Below are 26,423 nucleotides of genomic sequence, written 5' to 3' on the forward strand. Positions count from 1 at the left end.
ATACTTTACGCTCAACAGCTGCCAAAGGTTCTTCCTTAACTCCAGCTGGTTACATGGTTGCTCCATGCTAACATGAATACTTGAGAAGCTATAAAGCAACCTAAACCAAGGAACTGCTTCTGCGTAAGACCAGCATATCAAAGAAACAAGGTGTGGGACAGCCTTTGCCTGGCACAGGGCACTGTGTCACACATCCAGGTCCCACTCAAGACATGAGGGGGCTGCAGTAGTGCACATACAGGGCAGGTCACAGCAGTGGGAATGAAAGTGCAAGAGCAGGACACTGGGATGGTTTCTCATCAGCAACCATGTCAGCTTTTATCTGATCAGAGAATTCATGAAACTCCAGCTTGAATTTACTTCCAACATTTCAATTCTTTGAATATATTTTCCCAAATTACATTTGCTGGGGTAGGGTTAGAAAGGAAGATTTTTCTTCTTCTTGCCTGGGACACAGACTGCTGATGCAGTAAGGGCAGCAGCTGCAGGATAATGTGATATGTAATAGCAATAAACATTTCAGAACGGCGTATTTTACTGACAGACTACTGCAATTTTTTCTCTCCTACATGTGGCAATTGTTTGCTTACAGGAAGTTACACTTCTCCTACATTCACCAGCAGCATGAACTACTGGTAATTAATTACAGTACGTACCAGTACTAGGTACTTATCTGCCCTACATCTTCTAGTATATGTTCATTTGCCCCAAGTACAGCATTCCATAAGCAGAGCAAACATTAGGCAGGTGATCACAACTTGTCCAAGCTTAAATTACAACCCTAAGCAGACAACATACAATCTTAAAATGTTCTTAGCACAAAAAACTATTTTTCGATTCAAAATTCTTTTTAAGCTGGATCCCGTTAAAATGACAATTGTCTACACTGCTAAGAAAGTATTTGCAGTATGCTGTTCTATACCACTTGATTCCTTAAAAATCATTGCGGCTCCTTTCAGATTAGAGATCTGTTAAACTATGTGGACTAAAATTTGGAATTTGTGTCAACAAATCTAGCACCTCTTTAAAGTTAGGCTGAAATAACTTTTGGATGAAACATTGGCATTAACCATCTTAAAGCATAAATATTTTCTTAGGCCTGTTACAAAAAATGTTGGATAAAAAAGCATGAACAACAACAGCTTAATCCAGCCCATGTATCACACCCCTTTTCTGGAATGGGCATGACTCCATTAATTACAGCCTCGCAGAAATTATCACTATGGGAACAGACAGGTACCCCAGGCAGTACCAAGACATTTCGTCTTAGTGCTGGCTCCTCCCGTCAGACCGTGCCTTGGTGGTCCCCTTCCACTGACCTACCCCTAGGGGAGTGACTGAGACATTGAATAATCTCTGCTGTCAACGTAGGAGGTGACAGAATGAGCAGACTCCCCGGATGCTGTTAACAAACCCGCTAAGGAGACGAATGCCTTCAGCTGCACTTTCACACTCTGGAATTGGTTTCAGTATAAAACAAAATCTCCCTTGTAAAAAGCCTAATCTGTAAGAGGAGTACTGATGCTTAACCTTGAGCACTGAATTCTCGCCTTCCTCTTGAGAAATAATGGAAGTTTCTGTCCTGCACGTATGGCTTTCCTCCCATCACCTCTGAAATATTCAAAACACTCCAGGCAGCGCTTTCAAATAAACCATCTCAGTTATCAAAAAATGACATTTTACCTCTTCAATTGGTCAGAGAAAACGCACCTTACAAAAAACTCAATGGTTTTTCACACATGCAGCAATGAATTTACTTTGCAGAAAAATGTCATACTGAATATTCAATCACTTATTTCTAGGGGTCTGAAATTTATTGGAGTAATTGAAGTGGGTGAAGGTATTTTGAATTGTGGGCAAACCTGGCCTTTGTCTAAAATGCTGTACAACACATGTCAGCCTCAAGCAAAATATCTGATAAAACTCCCACTGAACTACCACTTCTCCATATTAATTTAATATTTTACAGGTCTTCTAAAGTTTATATAAAAACAAACGTTAAATTTCCCTTATCCTCCTTTGTCTCTATATGCTACTACTGACAAACGCTTGCTATTTTACCAGTTTATTCCAAAGCCCAGTCCATACTTTATCTGAGGTTACTGTGAGGAACAAATGGGAATGATGACCACTGAGTCTTTGCCTGCTATCCAGAACTCTCATGAGCTTCCCCCAGGAACATACACATCAAAAGCAACCATGATAGGCTTCACCATACAGACTTCTGTGAATTTCTTTCAATTGCTAATAATATAGTTGAAGTAATCTTTTTTCTCGTGGATTTGCATGAGATGATGGAAAACTACTGGTATCAGTAGAGAAGCCCATTGGGAGTCCTAATCATCAATAGTGAGGCTTTAGCTGCTACAGAAGGTCTTCAGCCTGGGAGCAGACCACCTATTTAGCCCCACTCTTCTTGTAGCTGTGATTGCTGCTACCCCTCCTGGCAAGAAAAATATGTTAGAAGCAGCTGCTATCCTTCCTTCTGCTGCTTCCCCTCAGTGGGAGGAAGGCAGAGAGGGTTGCCAACAGTGTAGTGGCTTAGCTAAAGCCAGCTACTTTTACACAACAGCTCAACCATGCAGCCCAGTCTTGCAGGCTGTTACTGCCTGCATGTACAGAAATCTAGATGAGGGCCACTCCTGGTAGGGTGAGGACCCATGGTACTGTCTTTTGCATCATGAACCACCTTGGAGGTAAATAATACTCTATAAACACTTCAATTTCATTCAGCTGCAATATAAAAGACACCCTAATCAATCACTAATGAAGTTCAGAGGTGTTTTTTCACTGTTGACAGCAAGTTATATCAAGTCCAAACATCTTCAAGCACAGTTATCTGGAATTAAGGATGCAGCTCTCCACTCACTTTAATCCATTATCACCATTTTTTGAGCTGTCATCAGAAAAAAGTCTTGCCCTCTCCTTTGTGCTGCACTTCTACTCATATGAGGTGGCTCAGGCAGCACATCTGGCTGAAAATCCACTCCCTCCTTCCCAAATACAAACCAGCCGTAGTTCCCTACTAGCTAGCCAGCACGCTGAACACTAAACTCATCAGTCACTCTGCAGAATTACACTTACAAATGTCAGTAAGTCAATTCAGCGCTAACACTGGACTCAAAAAAATCAGTTTTGTTTGACAGTTCTTACTGCCTTACCACCCGGGAAATGAAAATATCCACATGTCACTGCTAAAAAGACTGTTTCTCATATGTGAAAGAATTTCTAATTTTACATCTTCAGATGGCTGCTAACTGCACGAAAATCTCCATTTATCATCATGTAAATAAGGCCTAGTCCATACAATGCTATGGGATATAGACACATGAGAGAAGGAGATCAAGGAAAGCCCACTTCAAATGAGAAGAGCGAGAAGAAACGCAAACACACAATATCCCAATTTCAGACCCACGAGAAGAAAGGAAAGAAACCACATAATATCCCAATTTGAGACCCATCCACCAAAGACTTGGCAGAAAAGAGGAGCTTTGCACTGAATGGCAAGCTAACAAACTTGAGCTGTGGTAAAGGGTCAGCGGGAACCAGTTTCATAATCCTACTGTGGAATATGCTTGAGTATACATGGATAAAGAAACATAATTTGTGAACCATTTTAGATGCAGTTCCTAAGTTAGACAGTATATATACATATATTTACTCAGTGAAAACATTTGCATTTGGTACTTACTAGAAAGCTTTCACCATAAGCTCCAGTCAAACATTAGTTTGGAGCCAAGATCACATTAACAGGATATAAACTTTTCAGTGGGGTAGTAATACTTAACGAAGTATAGAAAAACAGAAACAGGTCTTTAGGCAAAACACTTTTTTCTCTCAGATTTGATAGGAAGACTAGTATTAATTGCCAGAATTTTAAACTGAATCCTTACCTTTTCAACTGGGGTATTTTCTTCACTTGTTACACTTGCTTTTCTTGATTCATTTTTTGTTCTGCTCAGCCTCCTGGACACTTTTTCTCTAAGCAAAGTGGCATATCCAATATGTTCATAGATGGGGTTTGTTGTCATTTTGGAAATATACTCAGAAGCCTTTGTTTCTATATACAAGGTTATCAAGCCATCTGTAACCAGATCATGGATTGATTCGAATCTTTTCTCCCCAACGAAGTGCTTCCCATCATAGAACAACCTGTAGTTTAAGGTCTGATTACCAAATCTGCAAATAACAGAAAAACAGGAGGGAGACAAGAAAGACAGAGAAGGAAGAGTGAGAAAATTCATACTGGCAAAACACTCAGGAGGTCATTCCACTGACAAGTCTTTATGTCTGGATTACATATGGAATACGCACACAGCTGCAACCAGATCTCTGTGAAGAGACCAATTCAAGTTCAACCCCAAACTTGACTGCATCACATGAACTGGGCTACAGAACTGAGGTCAAGTCTCCACAACAGGCTACAAAACCCAGACATACATGGTTTAAATCTAAATCCTATAGGGACTGTAGCAATCAGAAAGGTATGTTTACATTGACAAGACCTTATAGCGGGATGCATAATTGTGTTAAGGGCTCTTCCATCCCAAAACATTTTTGAGGTGCAGAAAGTGGATGCTTAACTACCATGGACATATTTACAGTCAATGAAGAGAGGCAGGCATCTCTAGCAAGTAATTCCAGTCCTAACCGCCTGAATCACCCTCTGGTAGGAAGCCAGGGAGACTGAGCTCCTAATTCAGGGGTTCAAGTAAAAATCCAAAGTTCTGTGGGATAACTCTGGCCCTGTTTATGGCAGGTGTAATCTATGGGTTGTTTTTGTTAAAGTGTTTTAAAAAGCAAAGTGCTGTAGAAGCACATTCGGTTTATAACACTGAGGTTGGAATCACATTCTTGATTAATGAATTCAAAGATATGACATTAGGTTAAATGGTCCTTATATTGCATCAAATGTGCATGTCTCTGCATGCTTTGCTGGGCATTCAAATAAAACTGTTTAAGTCTCCTACTTTTTTCCCTACATTTTTTCATATGAATTCCCAATTTATAATCAAATTTTGATTCTACAAATAATTATCCAGATGGATTTAGAAATCACGCTGTTGTGTCAAAACAACAGGCACTTTGCCATTAATTCCCATCCTGTAGCAGCTCTTTTTATTCTTTTTTTTTTAAATGTCTCTCTAAAACCCTAAAAAATTATGTTTGTTCTTTTTCAGCTGACAAAAGTTGCTTTTAATTTACACCACTTTTTAGTTGGCATGACTCACCGGCTTTTCCTGCTCCACCATCTGCACATCAATATGAATTCTGAGGATGATTTCAGCGCCGTATCACAGCTACTTGGGCTAACTCCTTAAAGGATTTTTTCTTTCTAGCTTAGCAGCAGAAGACTACAAATACAGACTTTTCTTTTGTGTGTATCTTACAGAAGTAATAATGCTATAAAAATTCCAAAATACCACCAATGAGTTTGTTTTGTCCTCTTGCCACTAACATACAACAGCTTTAAGACTGTTGCATGGGCAGGTTCTGAATGGCACAGCTGAGCCAGGAGGGGCCGTATTTTCAGGGAAAGGCAACTGTGAGGGGAAGTGAGGTTGCAGCTTGGGCTCTCCCTGAATTTTTCATTCAGTTGAATAGCAGGCTCTTAGTTCTTTGAGCAGCATCATCCCATGCTGCACACTGTACTTCTACAGCAATCTTGAATTCCAGTTAGGGAAGAAAACCAAAGACCAGCATGCTGCCTTTGACAGCTGGTCAGCCACTGGACTTCATGATTTTCTACCAGGTTTATCCAGGGTTAATATTGCCAATGGTTGCTGAAGTTTGTGTACAACACATCACTGAGCTCAGAGGACAACCTGGCTGTGCCCTCTGCTAGGACGCTCTCCTGTTCTGTACTCATTCACATCTCTTAAAAAATTTCCAAGGAGAAGCTCCATCTTTACAATGCTCAACTCTAGGTAGCAAAAATACTGAAAATGGGCGCAGTCTGCTCCTGAAAAGGGAAATTCCTAGCCAAGTGCTGAAGTACTGATTGAATTGCTGTAATGCTGTGATAGTCAAACTGCTGACGAGAGGGTGTAAAATCATTCTGACACCATGAAGTATATTAAGTAACAGTGGGCATAGTCTTCAAAGGGACAGATATAACCCCCTCCATTAAACACATTTACATTTGAACTATGAGCCTCTGTTTAAAACAGCATTACCTCAGAGCAAGAGTATAGCAGCCGGGTTGCCGCTGGCTTTCTCTAAGAATGTATGCGCCTTCTACACCAGCAAGTATTTCATCTGCTTGCTCCCGAGAAATGATCCCGTGAAACCTAAGGGAAGACATTTCAGTGACTTACAGAACAATCTGACCAGAAACACCTGCTCCTCCACCCCAGAAACCATTTGAAAACTTCTGCAGTGCACAGGATCATGGTCTAAGCCATCAGGACAGCATCCAAGCATCTGAAAGTGGCAAGGCAGTCATCCAGCCCAGGCAAGTCCAGAGTAGAGACAAAACAAAAGTTACATAGTATATGCAGTTTCAGTCAATGTAACACTCAACTGCACCCAAAGATTATTTTCTGTAACTGCCCCATCTTCCCACAACTTTCCTCCTTTACCAGTCAGTGCCCCTCTTCCTTGTTTCCTTTCTAGAGGCTTTCCAACAGAATTTAAAACTAGGCACAAAGGCATTATTTTTTTTAAAATGGAGATGACTTAAAATTAAAATGAGAGATAATTCTTATTATGTTTGCTTTATTTTTATATTAACATTGCTTCCTCAGATTTGTAAGGGAAACTGAGATACAAATTGGCATCAATTATTCAAAATTCTTTTCTGCATATATTAAAGTAGAAGATGCAGAGTAGCCTCCAGAAAAATAGTTTGCTTCCTTTCAATGAGTTCCTCATTCAGTGTTGGAAAAAAGTGGTATTTCTCTTGATTCTTTTGTCATTGCTATTTTAAGAAAGAAAGAGGCTCTAGGATGCACAATTAACCTTACAATAATCAATATTTAGTGGTGATCTTTCCATAGGTACAAATGCGGTTTTTCAGCAGTTTGAGTCTTAACTCCTATGTACATTTTCCTAGCTGATAGGTCTCCAGTGGTCTTCTCAGAGGTTTTGGAAGTTTCTATTTTTGCTGCTGTCTGAAAAAAGGCACTAAAATGTACTGGCCTTCAGCATTTTCTCTTTTCTGACAATACATATGAAGTGGCACATTTCTAACACCGCCTCTGGCTTGGCAGTGAAAGAGGAGAAAAACACATTGGATGTAAATGCAATTGTCGTTGAGTTCTCTTTACGTTGTCTTTCACAACTAACGCATGTTGGAAATACTAGGTTTAGGTGATCTTTCCAGAATGACTTTTTATTCAAAATGATATAAATTAATTCATACTTCCTGTCTGTACTGGACACACACACACTCTCATTCACTGCCACATCCAAATTGAAACAAGCATCTCCTAGATGACATAATATAAGCATATCTTCATCAGTAAAAAACTCATGGCAATTCATAACTCTAGTTAAAAATAATGAGCATAAGCTATTCGCTACCAGAAGCTCATTATAAAATACAGCAGCCTTTAGGTTAGATATTAGGACAAAAGCTCTCCTGGTGATCAATTTAAGAAATCCCTGGGACAGGATACTTGGGGCATCTGTGAAATTAATTTTTAACTATGGGTTGTAAGCACTGGCTAATCCAAGCTTTCTCATGGATATTTTTGGTACATTTTTATAAGGGCATAAACCCAGCTTGTACATGGTACAAGAGCCCCTGAACTCAGACGCATGTCTCTGATAGAAGCCAACAAGAAATGCTTACAGAAGGAGTACAGGAAGCAGTGACATATTTCTTTCACTTCATATCCCTGTCCATCCATCCATCCATCACCGGTTTAGCCAAAAGTTATGTCCAACCAGTTGTGACCTTTCCCTTCTTGAAACTGAGAATCTTACTTGTAAACCCTTTAATATCTTCATGCTTTTGGCCTCTGCAGCACCATGTGGCAATGAACTTGAGAGGGACACTGTGCATGTCCCTCTCCTGGACACCTGCTGAGGAAGACCTGTTGATTTTCCTCTTATGACAGAAGCTGCATCCCTTTGGCCCACTGTTGTTGCACTTTGCTGTACCTTTCATTTCTTCTATAACCTTCCTAAAAAGGAGGGAGGAGGGAAGGGGTAGGAGACGGACCAGAATACGTGCACTCTTTAAAATGCAGCCACATCACAAATACAGTAGTATAATTATGGGGTTTTTTTCTGTTTCTTTCCCTAGAAATTTCTGACTCTTTTTCCAAGCACTACTGAACACTGAGTCAATTGCTTTTATAGGACTGTCTCAGTGGTTCTGAAATCTTCTTTCTGAATGATAATAACTAATGTGATCCTGCCTGGGCAGGTTCACCGAGGTGACTTCTTACAGTTCCTGCTAGCCCTGCTGCTCCACAAACCCAGAATATGTCAACAGCCAGGCTGGTTCCTCCATGAGAGTTCGCAGTAATGGTTTTACAAATCCTGCTGTAGTTAGTGCGATGGGTTACTTGGCTAGTTACAGTCTTCAGCTCTGCTGTACTTTAGTGGCTAGATCTGAATTTCTTGTTGTCAAAGACAGTATTTAAAAAATGAAACTTCAGTAATTACGGGCAAAGTTACTGGCTCTTGAGGGTTTGTTTTGGTAGAAAAGGATGATTAAACACAGATGATGTGTCTGGGATGGAAGAAAAAATAGAACATGGAACCTAAGCAATTTAGCTAGTGATAAGGGCTTAGGGCCTCAGCAGATTACCTTAGTAAAGGCCAAATGCCAGATCTGGGTGGTTGCTGCAGTGGCTATGCCCTTCACCTGCCCAGATCTCCATGGCAATGCAGGATCCAGCCCCTTTCAAGTTATTTATCGGCAAGAAGACTGCTGAGCACAAAGGAATTGTAACCTAGAGGTCTGTTATTTTCCTCACAACAAAAATACACCTCTTCTTTTGGTATCTCAAACCTTGTTACTTTAGCAGGGAGAACGGCATTTACACATGCAGTAGTATACACGCATACTTCCACAACCATGTGGTGGTGAAAGCATAGTAACACACAAAATGGCAGTGAGAAAGGCAAGCGGCTTCTCTCCTCCCCAGACCACTGCAGAACCACCGGGAGGTTTAAGCGACAACCAAAATAAAAGGAAGAAATACTCCAGACAATATTTTTTTCCCTAACTGTCCTGAGAAAAGCCAACTGAATATGCAGGCTCACATAGCAACACTTCTGAGCAGCAGGACTGGACTGTAACATGGCTAAATGATTAGTTTTTCAATATATTTAGCTCCCAGTTGAAGTGAAAGGTAAATTAAAGTTTATTAACTTCCATTGTGTCTTTTTTTTTGTTTTGTTTTTGTTCTAGAACAACAACTTTTGGATACACTCAACAGATACTTAAAAGAGGAAAACACTTACTCTCTTCCATAATACTTTGGTCTGTTCTCCACCTAAAGTTTTAAAGAAAGGGAAAAAAATATTAAAAATGTACCCAATTTTAAACAAACTGCACAAAAATAAATTATGCTTGATCATTAATGCAGACTATGGCACCATCTAAGTGATGAAATTCTGCACATTCAGAAGTGTGACTGGAACATGACTACACAGAACAGAAAAATGAAAACAGAAGAGGTGGTTTTATTGATGGATTTCTGGGAAGAACAACATGGTGAAAAAACAGAACTACACATAATTGTATAAAATCTGATCAAATGGGTAAGAGAGTAGTTTACTGCTGTTTTGCCGATCTAGTATTTATAATATAAAGTAAGATTATTTCTGTTACGCACCTTTTAGCTTCTTAAAAAACATTTTTTTGCCTGTATGCAGCAACTGACTGAAAAGAAAAAGTTTAATATTCTCGGGATAAACAAGGTTTCTGGGTTTAAAGCTAGGCTTGAAGTCTCAAGCGCTCGCGGGCCTGATCACCGAGAGCTGCTGGCAGGACTCGCAGGTATTTTCAGGAGCTTTGCACCAAGTTTTAGGAATGCCGTGTGCTTATCCACGAGCTCCGGGTACGCCAGACGCTTCGCCTGGTTCCTCAGACCCCAGCCCTTTGCCGAGCTCCCCCAGGGGCGCTCCCCGGCCCGGGAGCCCCTTCCCTCAGGCGCTGCCGGAGCAGGCCCGGGCGCGGCGGAGGCGGGAGCCCGCAGGCCGGCAGGGGGCACGGCTGCCCCAGCCTTGGCGCCCGGCCTGCTGTCGCCCCGGCCAGCTCCGCTACTACCTCGGTCCTGAGCATCGCCAATTAACTTTCAGATTTTTCAGACGTATTCCTATGTCCGCATTCCCTTAAGGGTCTTTCTGAAGAGACGCTCTCTCTCCAGCTACGGCATTTATGAATCTGAGCGGGCTGCAACTTCAGCCAGCGCTGTCACGCCTAAGCATGACCAAACGTAACGCCAGCCGTACGTAAGGCCTCCCGATTATTAAAAGTTATCTGAGCACATACTTGAGTAAAGCTGCCCAGATCAATGGAATTACTGCTTCATAAGTACACCCCCCCCCCCCCCACACACACACAGAAAAATGGTGCTTTCAACACCAATCCATCCCTTAGTATAAACCCAATGAATGTTCACCATTTAACCTGCCTGGAAACAAGCACCCTTGCTTTGATTGTGTCTCACTGCCTCGTACAAAATCTAAATTGATGAAGGTCTTTTACTTCTCTGTAGCCAATGTATAAATGTCACGGTTTTGACTGAATAATCTGCATGCCACGCGCTAACCGAAGGGGCTGACGTCCCGCCCTGCAGCCACCCAGGCTGCGGAGCTGCGCAAGATGCACCGAAATCTGCACGAGATAATGAGAATCGTCAACGGCAGACCTATGGGACTTCAGGTCCTTACTGTGCTTCTTCCCAGCTTGGTATTTCTCTTCTAGCACGGCACTAACAATAGCGGTATCACACCCTTGAAACTCCTGCCTCGGAATAATACCTTGCTACAAACATTTTTGAGCTCCGAGGGGCAGGAGAAGAGCAAAAAGCAAAAGGAAAAGTGAAGAGAGGGCAAAATCAAAGGAATCGCTGAGTGCCGGTGCTGTGTTTCTGTGTATCTGAAAAATCAAGACAATGCCGTATTACCTCAGAAAGGAGGCTGGTCATATGTTCATCTTTAGCAGTGCTACATTATTTATTATTTTGGAACTGTGACTGTGCTGCCTTCCTGCCATTCTTATAGATCTTAATGACCTTCAAAGCATATATTTAACTGGGAACTTAATTAAAAAATGGGTATCAGAAGCTGGGTTAGGTAAGACCACCACATGCAATCTTCTCTTTCATGGTAACAAAGGCCACTCAGTACACTGAAAATAGTGACAAGGAACAAACATAAACTTTCATTCCCACAGAAAGCCCAATAAAACCTTTATATCACAGAAGGTAAAGCATGACTTTCGTCTAGGATTCAGAATCCGCTTCTGTTTAAAAACATGGATTTGCCTTGATCGTACGTGTACAGAGAATAAAACCCCAACACTTTCAATCTACCTCAGAAAGATAAAACAGTACTACAACTCACCCTCAAAATTACCTGTAAGCACAAGTTCCCCCCCAAATATAAATATATATATCTATAAGAGAGCAGTCTGGAAATAACCCCTTGAGCAAATAGAGGCACATTTTGTATCCTTCTCAGAACACCACTTATACGTAAATACAAATGTAGCTGTGAAATTCTCATTTAACTAGCAATTGACTGAACTGGACACTGTGATTAACACTTTTCCTGCTATTCATGAGCTACAAAATCTGCTCTTCTGAGAACCTACACAAAGCCCATCAAATCCTATATTATTCCTCCTCTTCCATAAAACAGAAACCTTCACTCCATCATTTTTTAGCATCCATCCATGTGTCTAAAATAGCCACAACTTCAGCACTTGGCTTTAGGCAAGAAAGATACTGTAGTATCTCAAATGAATCTCCAGATCTACCAGACCATTCAGATGCCCCAGAATCTAAAAATCCTCCTGTGTGCTCACCGCAACCCATAATAATAATTTCTCTCCCAACCAACCTGACCACTAGGAACAAACACAAAGAAACAAAGTTAAAGCAAGACAAAAGATCAAAATAACATCAGGGTCTCTAGATCAAAACCAGAATGTCAGACTGAACCTGGAAATAAACCAAAAGCCTGCACAGTTGATGGAGCAGAGGCTTAAAAATATCAAAGGGGCCAGTAGGTCTGTTTTGTGCCAACTGCAGACACTGTACAAACTTCAAGGGAAATTCTATATATCCCAGAAGGCAAAGGTGACTGAAAGTCAGTTGGGATTAGCTTTTCCTCTCCTGCTGTAAATGGGTTTGCACACACAAAGTCAGGCAGATCCACCTAAGAGAATTCTTAGTGGTGGGAAGAACAGAAAATCCACAGGTAGAAAAGTGACTGTTCCCTGATGGTAGGGGCCCAGAATAACCAACCTTATTCTGAGGACATACACACTTTAGGTTTCTTGCATAGACAATGGCTATGAAGAACCCTTTCGTCACTTTCCATATAGCCCGTACAGTTCCTTGTTCAAAAAAGGCCACCTTTTCCAAGTGACCTGTTGGTTTTATCCATCACTCTGGCCCATCTCCCTAGACACTGAGCAAGGGGAGAGACCAGAGGGTTTGAATCATTTAGGACTCTCATGCTAATAGACAAAAACAAAGTACAAAACTGAGGAAAATTACGTAAGGCAAATAATAGGTCTTCACACTAGTGAAAATATATTTTGCCTTAAAGAGCTCCACAGCTTGCTTTTATTAGTCCCATACAGAGGATAAATTAAATGGGCTCTCTCTCGCTCCCCTAAAAGTAAGTGGCAGCTTTCAATTCAAATGTGAGATGGTAATTTTCTGGCTTAGAAAAAGGTATTAATGCCAATCTCAACCCAAAAATGTTGTTGCAGAGCAGGCATTTCTGATCATCGTTCCAGAAACCACGGGGAAAACGCTGAAAATTACTACTGAAATTCATAGTTGTACAAATTGTGAATCAGCAGTGAATGCCAAAATTGTTTAAAACTAACGTGAAGTTGATCAGGAAATAAGATGGATGGTGAAACAGCCTAAATCACTACTAATCCAGTACTCTTACAAAGCCAGCAACATTCAGTGGCATCTATTCTTGAAGCATATTCAAAGAGAAATGAAACCCAGTACAGCTCTCCTGGCACTCTCCAAAGGCCTTGGGAAGCACATATTTTTGAGAGTCTGCATACTCCAGCCTTGACTTCCAGCCTGCCAAACCTGATTGCCTGTCCCCACCCCAAAAAAAAACCCTGACTCGTACACTTTGTCTAGTTTTACAAGTTTGGTACCTCCCCGCCACCCCCCACCCCCCCCTTCCCCCAATGTTACAGCATATTCTTCAAGATATGGAGTTAGCTGCACTGGGGTTTGAAGTCAACACTGAGAAGGAAATGTGTCTTCTTAAAAAAAATACCATTAGCTATCTAAAATAATCTAAGCTAATTCAATATATTATGTTTACATAATTTTGAAAGTTACTGAATTTTAATACCCTGGGATTTGTGGCTCCTCTTTTGGCCAGGATGGTTTAGGCCTGGCATGACATATTCCTGCTAATGTACAGATTATTGTATTAAGATCTTACACCACTCTGCAAGATAACTCATCACAAAACTACTGGGAATCATGCAGGCAGGAGGTGAGCATCCCCTAATGTGATAGATTTTCATTGCAAGCATTGATACCCAAACCACACTGCACTGAAGATTTGAAGATACCCTGAAGAATTCTTTCTGCACAAGTACTACCACAAAAATAAGATAAACCTAATTTCAGAAAAAGCAAATTTCTCTTCAGCTTCATTGCACAAGACATATTTCCTTACCCAGTGGCCAAAGCTGAAATCTAGAAATGTTGGAATGAAAATTTAGAAATCCATCTAGGACAGCAATCTGCCTGTAATTCGGAAGGGCCAACATGGCATAACATTGTCTATCTACCTATTTCATCCACTCCCTTAACACATCCATGAAGAGAGTATAAAAAGGAAGGGAAACAATAAGGTGGGTAGCTGCACCTGGCTTTCTGTTCTTCTCTCCAGTACACAGAAGGAGCAGAGAAACAAGATCCAAGAGTTAATAATGTTAGTATGATCACTCAGAGCAGGCAGTGAGGCATTTTCCCAAAGGAAGTTTAATCTGATATATTTTCTGTTTGGAACAATCCTAATTATTTTTCAGTAATTCTAGTTGACTAGATATAAATACGTTTCTCAGCTCAGTTTGACATGAAGAGAAATAAAAGAGTTGTAAGAGAAGCTTTCAAGACAAGCCCAGTAAACCCAGAAAAGTTTATTGCCTGCATTGTTCAGCTTTTGGCAGAATTGTCATAAGCCAACCGCAAACTTTAGCCTTACAATCAAGAACCAAAAAGTATTAAGGAAGATTGTAAGCCTCCATTAAATGGAATGAAGTAAAAAACTATGTTGCATTTCATTACTCCTATAACATAATTTTGCCTTCAAATTCTTCTTAAAGAAATTTCTACGTAGATGAATTAGCGTGTCTAACTTTCACTCCGAATAGGACAAATTATTTCACGTGAATGACTCTTAAGCAATTTAAATTGGGAGAACATTCTTTTTGAAGGGAAGTATTAATCTAACTGTTTTACTACCTTTTTACCACTTCTTTACTATTACCTTATCAGGCTCTCTGGCATCAACATTTTAAAAGAGAAGCAACTCTTGGTTTTGCAGAAAGTATCATATCATAAAGCCTGTTGCTAATTTTGTTAGTAGGAGTAGCAGCAGTGTAAAATCTGTACTCCCTGGCCAAGGACAGGCCAATTATAGACACGCTATGTACATACATGACAAAATGATAGTTTTCTCCCCTAGGATTTTCAGTCAATGGCATTCAGCATGACTGACGGGACAGGCTTCATATGACAGAGCCCATCCAGCACATGTAACTCCATGAATACATTCATGTACTTTGACTGTGTGATGAGGGAGGCACAAAGACGTACCTCAAAAAGCAACTAGCAGTGCACAAGCCCCCGGAACATATTCCACCCGTGTTTCAGAGGCTCTCCAGAGAGAAAGGTGACATGAACAGTTTTGTAAGCCTGCATCTCCTTTTGTCATTCAGTCACAGAGCCATGCCAACGCCATCGTTAGGGCCACTTGACGGACATACATTCAGCCACGTGACAGCAAGGGACTACAGTGGCTCCAAGAAAGTAGCTGGGAGCAAGATGTCAAAATCATTCAAAATACCAGAGGGACGATGACTAGACAGGTCTCTGCAGAAAAGGATCCTGGCATCGTTACAGATCATAAAATGAACATGAATCACTGATGCTGTCTCTTGCAAAAACTGCCAAAACCAGAATGTCATACTGGGGTATAAAAATAAGAGTGTGGCCAACCTTAAGAGTAATCCTTAGAGTAATCCTCTCCTTGCAATGTCCACTCAGAAAGCCTCTAGCTGGAATACCGAGAGCGGGTTTGGCCACCACATCTCAAGAAAGACTGAAGCAAGTAACTGGAGCAAGCGGGTATCTAGCAGCTGTGAAAGACATGAAAAGAGACTGGCCTAAAGAAAAGGAGACAGAGAGCGGCTGTAGCAAACAGGTAGGAAAAAGGCTGATTTCAAAAGGGAAGAAAAGAATTTGTTCTCTGTGTGCTTACTAGACATGACAGGGAGTAATAGGCTCAAATGGCAAAAAAGAAGATAGATCTTAGGAAGGTGTTACAAATAATGAAACACTAAATAAATAAGCAGAGGTGGTCATGAAATCTTCAGCCTTGAAAGGCTTTAAGAAAAGGATATGCAAACATCTCTTCTTGATGCAGGGATGACAACCTTCTCCAGCACCAAGATAACACAATCCAGGCTGTTCTTCATCTCCACCTGGACTGCTCTCAGGAGACAGGGATTAGCCAGGAGCAGACTGATTGACTTCTATAAATCGCATACAAAACTGCAATAATACCATGACTCTGCCCACTTCTGTGAGGCTCTCGGGAGTGAAGGCAGCAGGGAGAAGGCAGTAGACTGTGTTGTGTTCTAGAGGAGAAAGCCAAACCTTCAAGTGATAAACTGGTCACCACTTACCTAAATAACAAAAGTCAGTTTAAATCTATCAGCATAGCAAAGCACCAAATTGTGTTTGATGTATTTCTAAAAAAATGTTCTGCGGTAAAATTTACAGTGCTGGGGAAAAGGTAGGAGTGGAGTTCTTCACTCCCAAGAATAACATAAAAGGAAAGACAGAAGTGAAGGACACAAAGAATGTTTTTATGAACTGCTGCTCAGAGCTGCACAGCTCTGCTCTGACGATGTGCTGTAACCTAGGGAGAAGGTAAGATGCAGAACGACTCTTTTGCAGAAGGATAACGCATCGCCAACACAGGAAGCTCAGCAGCTCTGGCTGGTACTGTGGCACTTAACTGCAGGCCGACTTCCACTTAAACAAGGTTATTTCTGTAATTTTTAAAAGACAATGAATTCAAAAAGAATTGAGTTTGCTTGTTTGTTTACTTGCTTGTACCAAACTTTTAAAAGAGCTGCTTTATGTCATCCTTTATGAGGGTATTTTTAACTCAGGTTTGTTTCCTATCTATGACCTTGAGCAAACTGTCCAGCAGCCAATAATCAATATGCCAGACAAAACACTATAAACTCCAGAAGGTAACAAAAATCTCCCCCAACACAGACATCTGTTATTGCTACTAAACCAGAATATATTTCTGTATATATTCAGCTCCAATGGAAAAGAGCAAGACTGAACAAGTAAAAAAAAAAAAGCAAATATTTTCTCACCTAGTAAAGAAAATAATGTACTCCTGAACATGGGATAAAATAAACTGAAATAAATCTTAATCAAGAAGGCTGCTGCTGCTAAACAGTTGGGGAGAGAGGGTCAGGTTCAAACAACTTCAACAGCAAAAGCAGGAGTCACCTATTCTGTTATGCAGCTTCCATTCACACAGTAAGGACATCATTAAATCTAAGAAGGAATATCGATGTTACCTTGAATGCAAGATGAAAATTTTGAATACAGCATTTAAACGGCACTCTTTTTTTTTTCCCCAAGAATCATGTGTTGAGTCATTTAAATGGGAAGAAAAATATCTCCAGCAGAAGCAGACAAATGCAGTAAGCAATACCAATGCCCTAAACGCTGCTTGCAGTTCTGTAACCTGTGAGAAGCGCTGAAACATTCCTATTACACATGCCACAGCAGTCCACAGTACATCTGTACAAACCTGCTGGTGTTATGTCACCTACCATAATGCATCCCCAAAAGCCATGCTTCCCAACCAGCTCACTGCTACTATCTGACATAAACTTGTAGCCTTTCAGCAAGATGTCTGCTGAATGCACTTGTAAAGTGCCAAACAAATGTTTATAACCAGTCTGCTGGTTATAAACTCAAGCATGGGCTGTAAGTGTAGAAGGAAAATCAGGAAACAACCCATGAGACCTGAGCATGGATGGGGTAGGAGGAAAATGAGGAGGAGGGGACCTTAGACAAGCCCCTGCACAGCATCGTGGGGTGTGAGATGCACTGCCACTTCATTACTGGGAGAACACCTCTGCACGGGCACAGGGGAAGGATGAAAGCAAAAATGCAAAGAGGAATAATAATACTAATCCAGTTTATCTCCTGCTGCTGATTTCTGCTCTGTACTTGGGAACTGCAGATGTTTCTTTTAAGCCAGGCTATCTGCAAAGTCTGAACAGCAGTAAGTGGGCTTATATAGTGCTAGCTATTTTCCTGGGTCTGGAAAAAATATGAGATCCTATTAGCTTCTTCACAAAATACTAGTAGGAGAATATTTATTTTCCAAATTATGAACAATATCTTAACTTACAGATGCTTTCATTTCAACATAAACCATCTCTATCACATATACAGATACACTCTTAACTGATTTATACAGGGCAGTTAAAACATGTCAGTACATATTAGTTAGTCATAATGGTATTTCAAAAAGATGCAAATCTTTCAGAAACAAAAGATAAACAGAAACCTACACTGCAAATCTGAATTTTCATTCTGAACCCTGAAATTAAAGAGTCCTTGTTTGAAAACCATAAAAACACTACCATGTTCACACCTACTTCTCTTCAGTGTTTCAAAAAGATGTGTGTAACTGGCCGATTTGATCATTCTGTGTGTGCAGCTATATACATACATGTACATGAAGTACAGGAAGCAAGATAGATGTGTAAAGTTTCTGTATTTATTCATATTAGGAAATACAAGTTCATCAGCTGCTCCATACTCTGTGTTTCTCATCTTGAATCTTGAAAAAAGACACCAGACATCTCACGTAGGCTTATTGATAAATTTTATCTAGGTCGAGATAAGAAACAGACTTTCATTTATTTTGGTTTGAAAACTACCTACATCAAACATCATGTCAAAATAAAAAGAACTAGATGAAAAGACTGATATGTAACAGGATAAAAGGAAATAAAAAATTAGAATAGCAAAATCACAGACACACACACACCACCCACTTCCAAGGAAGAATGGAGAGGAGGGTAAAACTTCCCAAAGAAGCTTTCAAGCAAAGCCAGAGGGATAATTACTAAGCTAATTGGTCCATAAAGGCAGCTACATACAGTTTGTGCTCATTAGTTAGAAGTTGCCATCTTGTCTTCCAAAAAGAGGGGTTTAACTTTTCCATGTTGCAGTGATCAATAAATGCCCTAACTGGTTCATGCTGTATTCCTCTGACAAAGATGAACATCAGTCTAATTTGCAAATCATAACCTAGAATATTAGTAAATCAAACATGATGAACTTCAAGTGGAACAGACAAATGTCTTCCAGCTTTGTTTAGCTGTAACAACTTCAAGGCAATATTTAGTATCGTGCTTGCAGAATAATTAGAAAGCTTTCTCCTCTGTTCAGTAGGCAATGGACTGTAAAAATGAGAACGATTTGGCTTTGTCTGAGTGCTCCACCACCCTGCTGCTGCAGGGGGGTGAGACTTCATGGACTCCAGAAGAGATGAGATTTCCTGTCAGTCCTTAAAATGCCTTGGAAAAAAAAAACCAACATTGGCAACTTTCTCTGATGCGATGAATTCAAGCAAATTTTGAGCAAGCAATATTCCAGCCTCCCTCCTTTCTTTCATCCCCTGCTGCAAATCATTGACATTCTGTGGGAAAAAGTTCACTATGGAGATACCACAGGAAAATGACACTGTGTGTAAACCCACATTTTAAATCCAATAAGGAAAACCTGCTTGTGGCCTTTTTAGAGGGATGCTGGAAACAGTACCTTCCAACTTTCCATGGGTCCTCTGCACCAATTTAACCAAGGAACCTCCCTGACCTTCACTTGTTTTCAGCCTCCTCCAGTGTAGCCAGGCTCTTCTATGTTCACTACGGATTTCAGCTGAAGAACTTTCCTCCTTTTGTCAATGTCTACTCAGAATTGCTCTTCAGATTCGTTTGCAGCCCATAGACTACTGCTGTGTCCTCCTTGTTTCTTTATGTTTCTATCATGAAGATAGGATTACAAAACCACAATTGAAACAGCAGCAATATTATAGGAATTTGAAGATATAGGCTGCATTAAGTCTTATCTGTACAAACATTTTCATTAATGAAATAGGTTTCAGATCAATTCTGCTTGTTTTCACTTAATTGCTGGCTAATGGGGTCTCTTGGTGTGTCACTGTGTGTGTGCTGAGGTTTCTTTCTAAGAAAAAGATTATAATATTCTAAATTGTTAGATAAGCTCTCAGGACTGACAGTAAGAGACACCTTCTCATGGTATTGTCTGACTTTTTGCAGTAGAGTGATTTGAACAAGTGCCATGAAAATTCCCATTTACTCCCATTATTTACCATCAATTTTATGGCCAATTTCAATGCCTTGTTACAGCTCTCTAGTACTTTACCATAGTATAGACACTGTTTTTAGAAAGACGAGGGCAAGGGGAAAGAGGAAATATTCAGCTTGTAAAGGTCACTAAGTGAGCAGAATAAGGGAATTCATGGAAGACTACTGCAATGATTAAACACTTATCTTTTACTTTGCAAACATCTTGCTAAGGGTTAATTTTAACAACCTTGCTCAAGCTTACCTAATCACAAGCCTTTTGTTACGTACAAATGTGAAACACTTTTGTACCTGAAAGAAGGACTGATGAAAGTAACCAGCATTTTTAAAGCACTTTTCAATACTGCTGTTTTTTGAAGGATACTCTGCTAACTGCATTGTTCTTAGCTTGAATCCCATGCTTCAGAAGACACTTTGACGATAACTGCGTAAAGAATAATTTGCAGTGGTTCAGTTTTGGAGATGTGCAATGATCCCGTATATTCTTTGCTAGCAATGTACAAGACGGCAATATCATTATAAACCTGCTAGTGATCGTTTCAACAATTATGCTCTATGAAATGTTACTATCTATACACTTGTTTTGATAAATCTGGGTAATGGATACCCAGGGGGTCAAAACACAAAACACTTCCTGACCCTCTGGATGGTTAAGAGTGAAAGACTCTCAGTGGTACAGTCTGAATACGCCATCATTATTTTAGTCTCTTACAATCACTTAAGCAAAAAGGAAAAGGGATATTATTTTTTTCAGAGAAAACTCTCCCCTTTGTAATCATATTTGCTTTTAATCAAGAAACTATAATTTTGATGCTTTAAAGGCAGAGACAATATTTTTTGCTGCTTCTGACACAACCTATTTGGAATTCAGAATGACGAGGAAGGCAATTAACTGACATTTTTCTACATAATAATATAAGTTAGGGCTCTAAGGCTTTGCCTACACTAGGGAAATTTAGATGAGTAGATTCTCACTGTTGCTGACACTGGCTTGGCCAAGGCACTGTTAGGAATATGTGAGGTCTAATGCAAGACAAACTCACCAGCCCTAAAAATTGCTGCCAGCAATTAAGGCTTTCTTGGAACAGAACGTGAATAGCATTCACAGGTATGAATATCTCTACACAAGTAACCAAAAACCTCATGGGTAACGCTCACTCCCTCCTTGAAGGAAATTTATAACAAGCCTATTGTTTAACCAAAAATATTCCCAAATAATGTCACTATTCTTCCTTATTCTTTTACTTTGTTAAAGTCTCCATTTCTTTAAAAGATATTTTAACTTTTAATAAGCTATTCCTGAAATATTTCTTAAAATTAAGAATTCTTTAAAATATTACTTTCAAATAAAACCAGGAAGTTGAATGCTTGAATTCTTTTCCGAGAATGTCATATTTTATCAGCATTTCTGTAGTATAAACCCTAAAAGATGCTTATAATATGGCTTCCTCACAACATGAATCTGATTCTTTGGTCCCTATCATCACACTTGCACAATATTTAAAAGCTACTCCTCCACGTGAATGACACTTTTAAACGAAACTTTTTCTATTTAAAAAATAAATCATTAAAACAGTGCTGGAAGGAATATGGTTACAAATGAGGATATTGGCAGAAATCCAATGTTATTGGAAAGGTAGGATATTCACACTAGTCTCGCTGCCTGTGGTGATTAATTAAAAGCCGTTAGATACCTGAAGCCCTAACAGTTCATTCAGTATGATTCCCATTGCAGGAACAACCTGCTTTTGCTGACAAGATATTTAGGCAGGCAAAAAAACCAAAAACCCCACCGAAAATCAGGATAGCAAAGCTCAAAGACACAAAGATATAAATGTTCATGTTTTATTTACAGTTCCGGCTTTTAGTCTGGTGGTTTGCATATCAGGAGAGGTGATTTCTGTCTCCACAGTATAGTTAATCAAGAAATCCACACAAATCACATGGCAGAACTGCAGAGACCTGAGGCTAAACCCCTTGTGACTATGGAGTAACAAAGAGGTAATGAAAGAGCAAATGAATACAGAGAATGTGGAATATGGCAATAGAAAAGCAGGAGGAATAATGAAAATGCCAAGTAGTGAGAGCAAAAAAAGGTCTCCAACTCTTCACAAGTTTGTTGGTGTTACAGATTTTGTTTGCAGCAGATGCTTCAATTTCCTTGTGCGGGATTTGGCAATTATGAATGAAAGACATCTTCCCATAAGCATGAAAGATTTAAAATTATTTGCAATTTTTACATTTGTCTGAAGCAGTTTGCATCCTAAATTATACAAGAGAACACCCTCAGCAAAGTCCAGTTCCTATGATATGTACATGAAGCAATAAATCTTTTCCCCATCAGTCACACATCATGCTGACACCTGCTCTCCAGATGTTGGATGAGCATCACATTGCATACTAAATAACTACTGCACTGCCAATTAATGTATTTTCACATACATAACACAAAATTAGATTTTGAGATATTTCTCTATAACAGAAATTTAGGATTAATAAGACACCATCTTTAGTGAGGCAAGCCTATACACTCATCAGATTACACTGAACTAAAACTAGAATCAAGAACAACCCCAAAACACCCACTTTACCGTACGTGTGCTGTAAAAGCTGATAAGTGGCATAGGAACACAGCGATGAATTTTCTCTCTTAAACAGACTGTGATGCTTTATAAAACCAGTATGTAGTTCTGCTCCATATAAAACTGATAATACAAACCACAAGGAACAATCCGGGTATCAGGACACTCCACCCGTCCCCACCTCCCCAGCTATATTTAAAAATGAAGCACATCATCGGTGTTGTAATGTTTTTTGGCTTCTGGGTCAGAGATTCTGTTCTAGCAAGCAGACTGTGAACACATACAGCTGAGCTACACAAAGACTCAAAATCCAAGTAACAAGAAACCAACCAAAGATCACATTTGTGGGAATTTACACTGCTTTATATACCTACCTCCAAATAAAGTCTCTTATTTTCAGCTGTTTAACTAAATTAAAAAAAAAATAATATCAAAACAGGACTCTCTTCAGTCCATGAAATGAACCACTAAAAATAGTTCATTAGTCAGAACCAAACCCAGATTACGTGAATCAGATGCTTTATTAATTTGGTTAATATAATAAGATCTTAGCTTCCTTTTGCAAATCTTTGGAAGCGACCTGAATAGGCACTAAATATCTATAGTCTTTAAACATCAGGCAAAGGGAGCAAAGGATAACTTCATAAGTCTAAGGAAATACATTTAATACAGCACATTGGTAAAGAGTTGATAGCTGCATATTTATTCCACTCGCTTGTGTAGATAATCTCTTCTTTCAAGAACAAGAATACAATTGCTACTCCACTTTACAGCACATTTTAGCTCAATTCAAATTTTCACTCATGGAGGCAAGCTAAAAAATGCTTTAATTTGAGTTAGCACAATAAATTTTGGATTAAACTTATTCAAACTAAGTCACTTGTATCCCCATAAAGATGAGTACAAATTGTAGACAACGGTTCCTAAGCATTCAGTGCTTATTAATCAGATTTTCTGAAGACAAGTTCTTCCTCAAAGTAGTTCCAGTATGAAATAGATAAATAAAATATTAGGGAAACTACTAACTTACACAAAGCGAGAAACTCCTCTAAGGCCGCACTGGAAGTAAATAAATTGTTTACCTTAACTATAGCCTAATTGATTGTTAATTGATACTCATTTAGTAAAAACTTTAATGTCCTCTCCTTCAGAGAATACCAGCCACAGAGACCTACCTGTCATTTGTTTTGCTTGAGAATTTCAGAGAGGAAGGTCTTGTTAAAACCCTTCGACACATGTGCACTGAAGTCCCACAGGGCTAGTGCGTGCTCCTTCTCCCCGAGCCTTGCCTCTGACAGGGAGAAAGGATGACACAAGGGTTCACCCTCTCCGGTGTTTTGCTTGCCCTTCTTAGCATCCTGCGTATCTGTCTTGGGATCGTTCTGAACTGACAGGGCTTGAAGACTTCCAGTCCCTGCTCTCCCTGCCCTGAAACAACTGGGAGATGGCACTTGAGAGAAAAATGCAATGGCTTTTTAGTTAAGGAGCTGGGTGGACTCAGCAAGACTGGATTCAACTCCTGGCTTCGCAACGGATCTTCTACACGACCCGGGGCAACTCCCTGTGCCTTGGTACAAAACCTCCTGCCCCACACAAAATAGTTTTGAGATAGTATCTGATAATATTTGAGAGATGCTGCGCTAGGGCTCTACCTCAATGGGTACACTGTGTGGGAAGCAGGTCAGAGATCAGGATGATGTTTGAGAGTTTAGCTATACAGAATGCCAATGAACTGCAGTTTCTATCTTCTTTCACATCAACTTTTATACCTCATGCAATTGCTTCGTGCGTTCAGTATTTTTATTACTAGCATTACATGCCTATTTGCACAAAATTTGTCCCTGAGAATTAGAAGAATAGAGAAGATAAAACTATCACAGTTTTATTGATTGAGCAGAGACATCTACATATGTTTTCCATTACTGTTATGCCATGCAGGTTGAGGAAATGACATATTTGACTAAGTAGAAATGGAGAAATACAGAAAAAGAAAACACGGAGACAAGATGACTCAGCCAAACCTGCAGCCCTATAGATTTCTAAATATTCTATAATCTTTGAAGTTTCTGTGACAGAACCAAGCTCTCCGGCTATCACTTCACTATATTCACTTGCACATGATCCTTGGCAGAATGCATTCGGCAAACTGGAGCTACATGTATCATGTTGAAACATTTCACACAGAGGTTAATATGCAGATGCAGGAACCAAAACCACCTTCATTTTGACAAGGAAACACAATACTTCAGGTAGCATACAGAAAAGCACACTAGGCAACAATTAATGAGCATTTGTCTAATGAAGTGGCTTCTAGTGGTAGAATGAGGCCTCCGTGACTAATTAGAAAATATTAATCTGCTTTAATCAACATTAAGAAAAATGAATATATAAAATAATGGCTTAGAAAAATTAAATACTACCTGCAGACAGTACAGAAAATGTTTTGGTAATCATATGCTGCCGACAATTCATCTGATTTAACAAGGTAGAGAGAAAGAAGAACTGACCTCCCGAGGACAGATAATTCTCTTGGGACGTGGTGCCTCTTGTTGCAATTGATATACTGTCAAACACAAAAGTGTACAGATGATTAGAAGACGGCAACATACACAAACTTTTATTCAGATGAGTCTTTTTAGCCAGAGGCTGCTGAGAAAAATGCAAATGTAAAGGATGGCAAATGGAGGTATTCCAGCATAACTAAGTCACTTACATGAAAATCGGTTGTCGACCTGCAAACTACCTAAGTGATCACTGCTGTAACTTTTAGAAGTATTATCTCCTTTTGTACTTGTTATTACATTTCTATACCAGGGAAGACTAGCTAGAAAGATTTATTAGGTGTATCTCAGGGTAACATCTCACTTTTGCATATACCATGTTGTAACAACTCAAGAACAGATTGCTTACCAGTCCAAGCAGTGGTTTTTTGGATAGGCCAAGAAAGAGTTCAGCACATTTGAAAGGGTTTACCACAGTTTTGTAATTTATTTCAAGATTTGCTGGCAATTACTGATGAGCAAGTAAACATTCCTTTCAGAGCAATTACACCCTATTCAAATGGCCCTGGATCAATTTTGAAAATCTTCTGAGGGCTGGAGGAAAGAGACCTGAGGCTAGGGGTACTCGCTGAACCCTGGCCCCCAGCCTCTTCACTGCATGTATTTAATGAGATCCTCTCCTTCCTTTTCCCTCCAGAGCTGTGAGAAGACGCTGACATACAATGACAGTAATCAATTCCAGTGCAGACAGACTGTCTCTCTGTAACTCCAGTAAAAATCCCACAGGTTTGGATTGCCTCCCTTGAGAAAGGCCTTCTGTATGCTGACCTTCTTCTACTTAGATAGATCATGTCGTGTCTATGAATTTTTTTAAAAGACCTAGTTTCTAGAACACAGCTTTTCATAATGCTTGTGAAGCTTTGAATTATGCCCAGAAAGGTGGTAGATTATGGGAGGAACATCAGTGCCTGTAGGTTTGATAAACACAGAATCCCTGTTGCAGAAAGTGAAGTGATAGGTATTACTCTTCAGCAACTTCTCCCACCTTCTGCACCTTCTCATTAAATGGGCCTAGGAGCGACAAAATCTGAGAAGTGGGGAAGTCCTTGGCTTGCGCCCAAGCTTGTCACTCTGGGGATGTGAAACCTTCAGGGGCTTTTGTTCTCTGCTAATGTCAAAATGGAAAAAAACATAACCTCTCCGTTTCCCAACCCAACCTTCACCCCCGGTTCCTCAGAGGGGCACAGAAAGAGGCTTTATGATTTCTTATGTTCCCTATCAATTTTAATGCAAATGGATGTGATCCTGAATTTGTGCTAAGGCTTTGGATTTAACCTGCATCGTTCGGTGCTGCGAGATCTCCCACTACATTTGCACAAGATTCATGGTAACTTGTGGTCTTCCTTACCACTTGCAATTGTGTGACTACGGTACAAAGCCTTACTCTGCTGTGATCAAATGACTTGTGAGAATTGCCAAGCACAGCATGAAAATTTTGCT

The 26,423-nt window shown here is 39.9% G+C and overlaps 1 protein-coding gene across 3 annotated transcripts in view; it reads right to left on the reverse strand.

The window, feature by feature from the left end:
- CHN2 (chimerin 2) overlaps positions 1-26,423 on the reverse strand; it is a 163,333-nt gene that overhangs the window by 63,432 nt on the left and 73,478 nt on the right. For 2 of the 3 annotated variants that reach the window (XM_037384164.1, XM_037384162.1), the window contains exons 3-5: positions 9,421-9,452; positions 6,177-6,290; positions 3,894-4,179 (exon numbers count right to left, since the gene is read on the reverse strand). In XM_037384164.1, coding sequence (XP_037240061.1) covers positions 3,894-4,179; positions 6,177-6,290; positions 9,421-9,452 — 432 coding nt within the window. Of the gene's footprint in view, positions 1-3,893; positions 4,180-6,176; positions 6,291-9,420; positions 9,453-24,929; positions 24,986-26,423 lie in introns of all 3 variants that reach the window. The other variant, XM_037384163.1, reaches the window with a different exon arrangement.

Source organism: Falco rusticolus, chromosome 4, assembly GCF_015220075.1.
Source record: "Falco rusticolus isolate bFalRus1 chromosome 4, bFalRus1.pri, whole genome shotgun sequence".
Taxonomy (NCBI): Eukaryota; Metazoa; Chordata; class Aves; order Falconiformes; family Falconidae; genus Falco; species Falco rusticolus.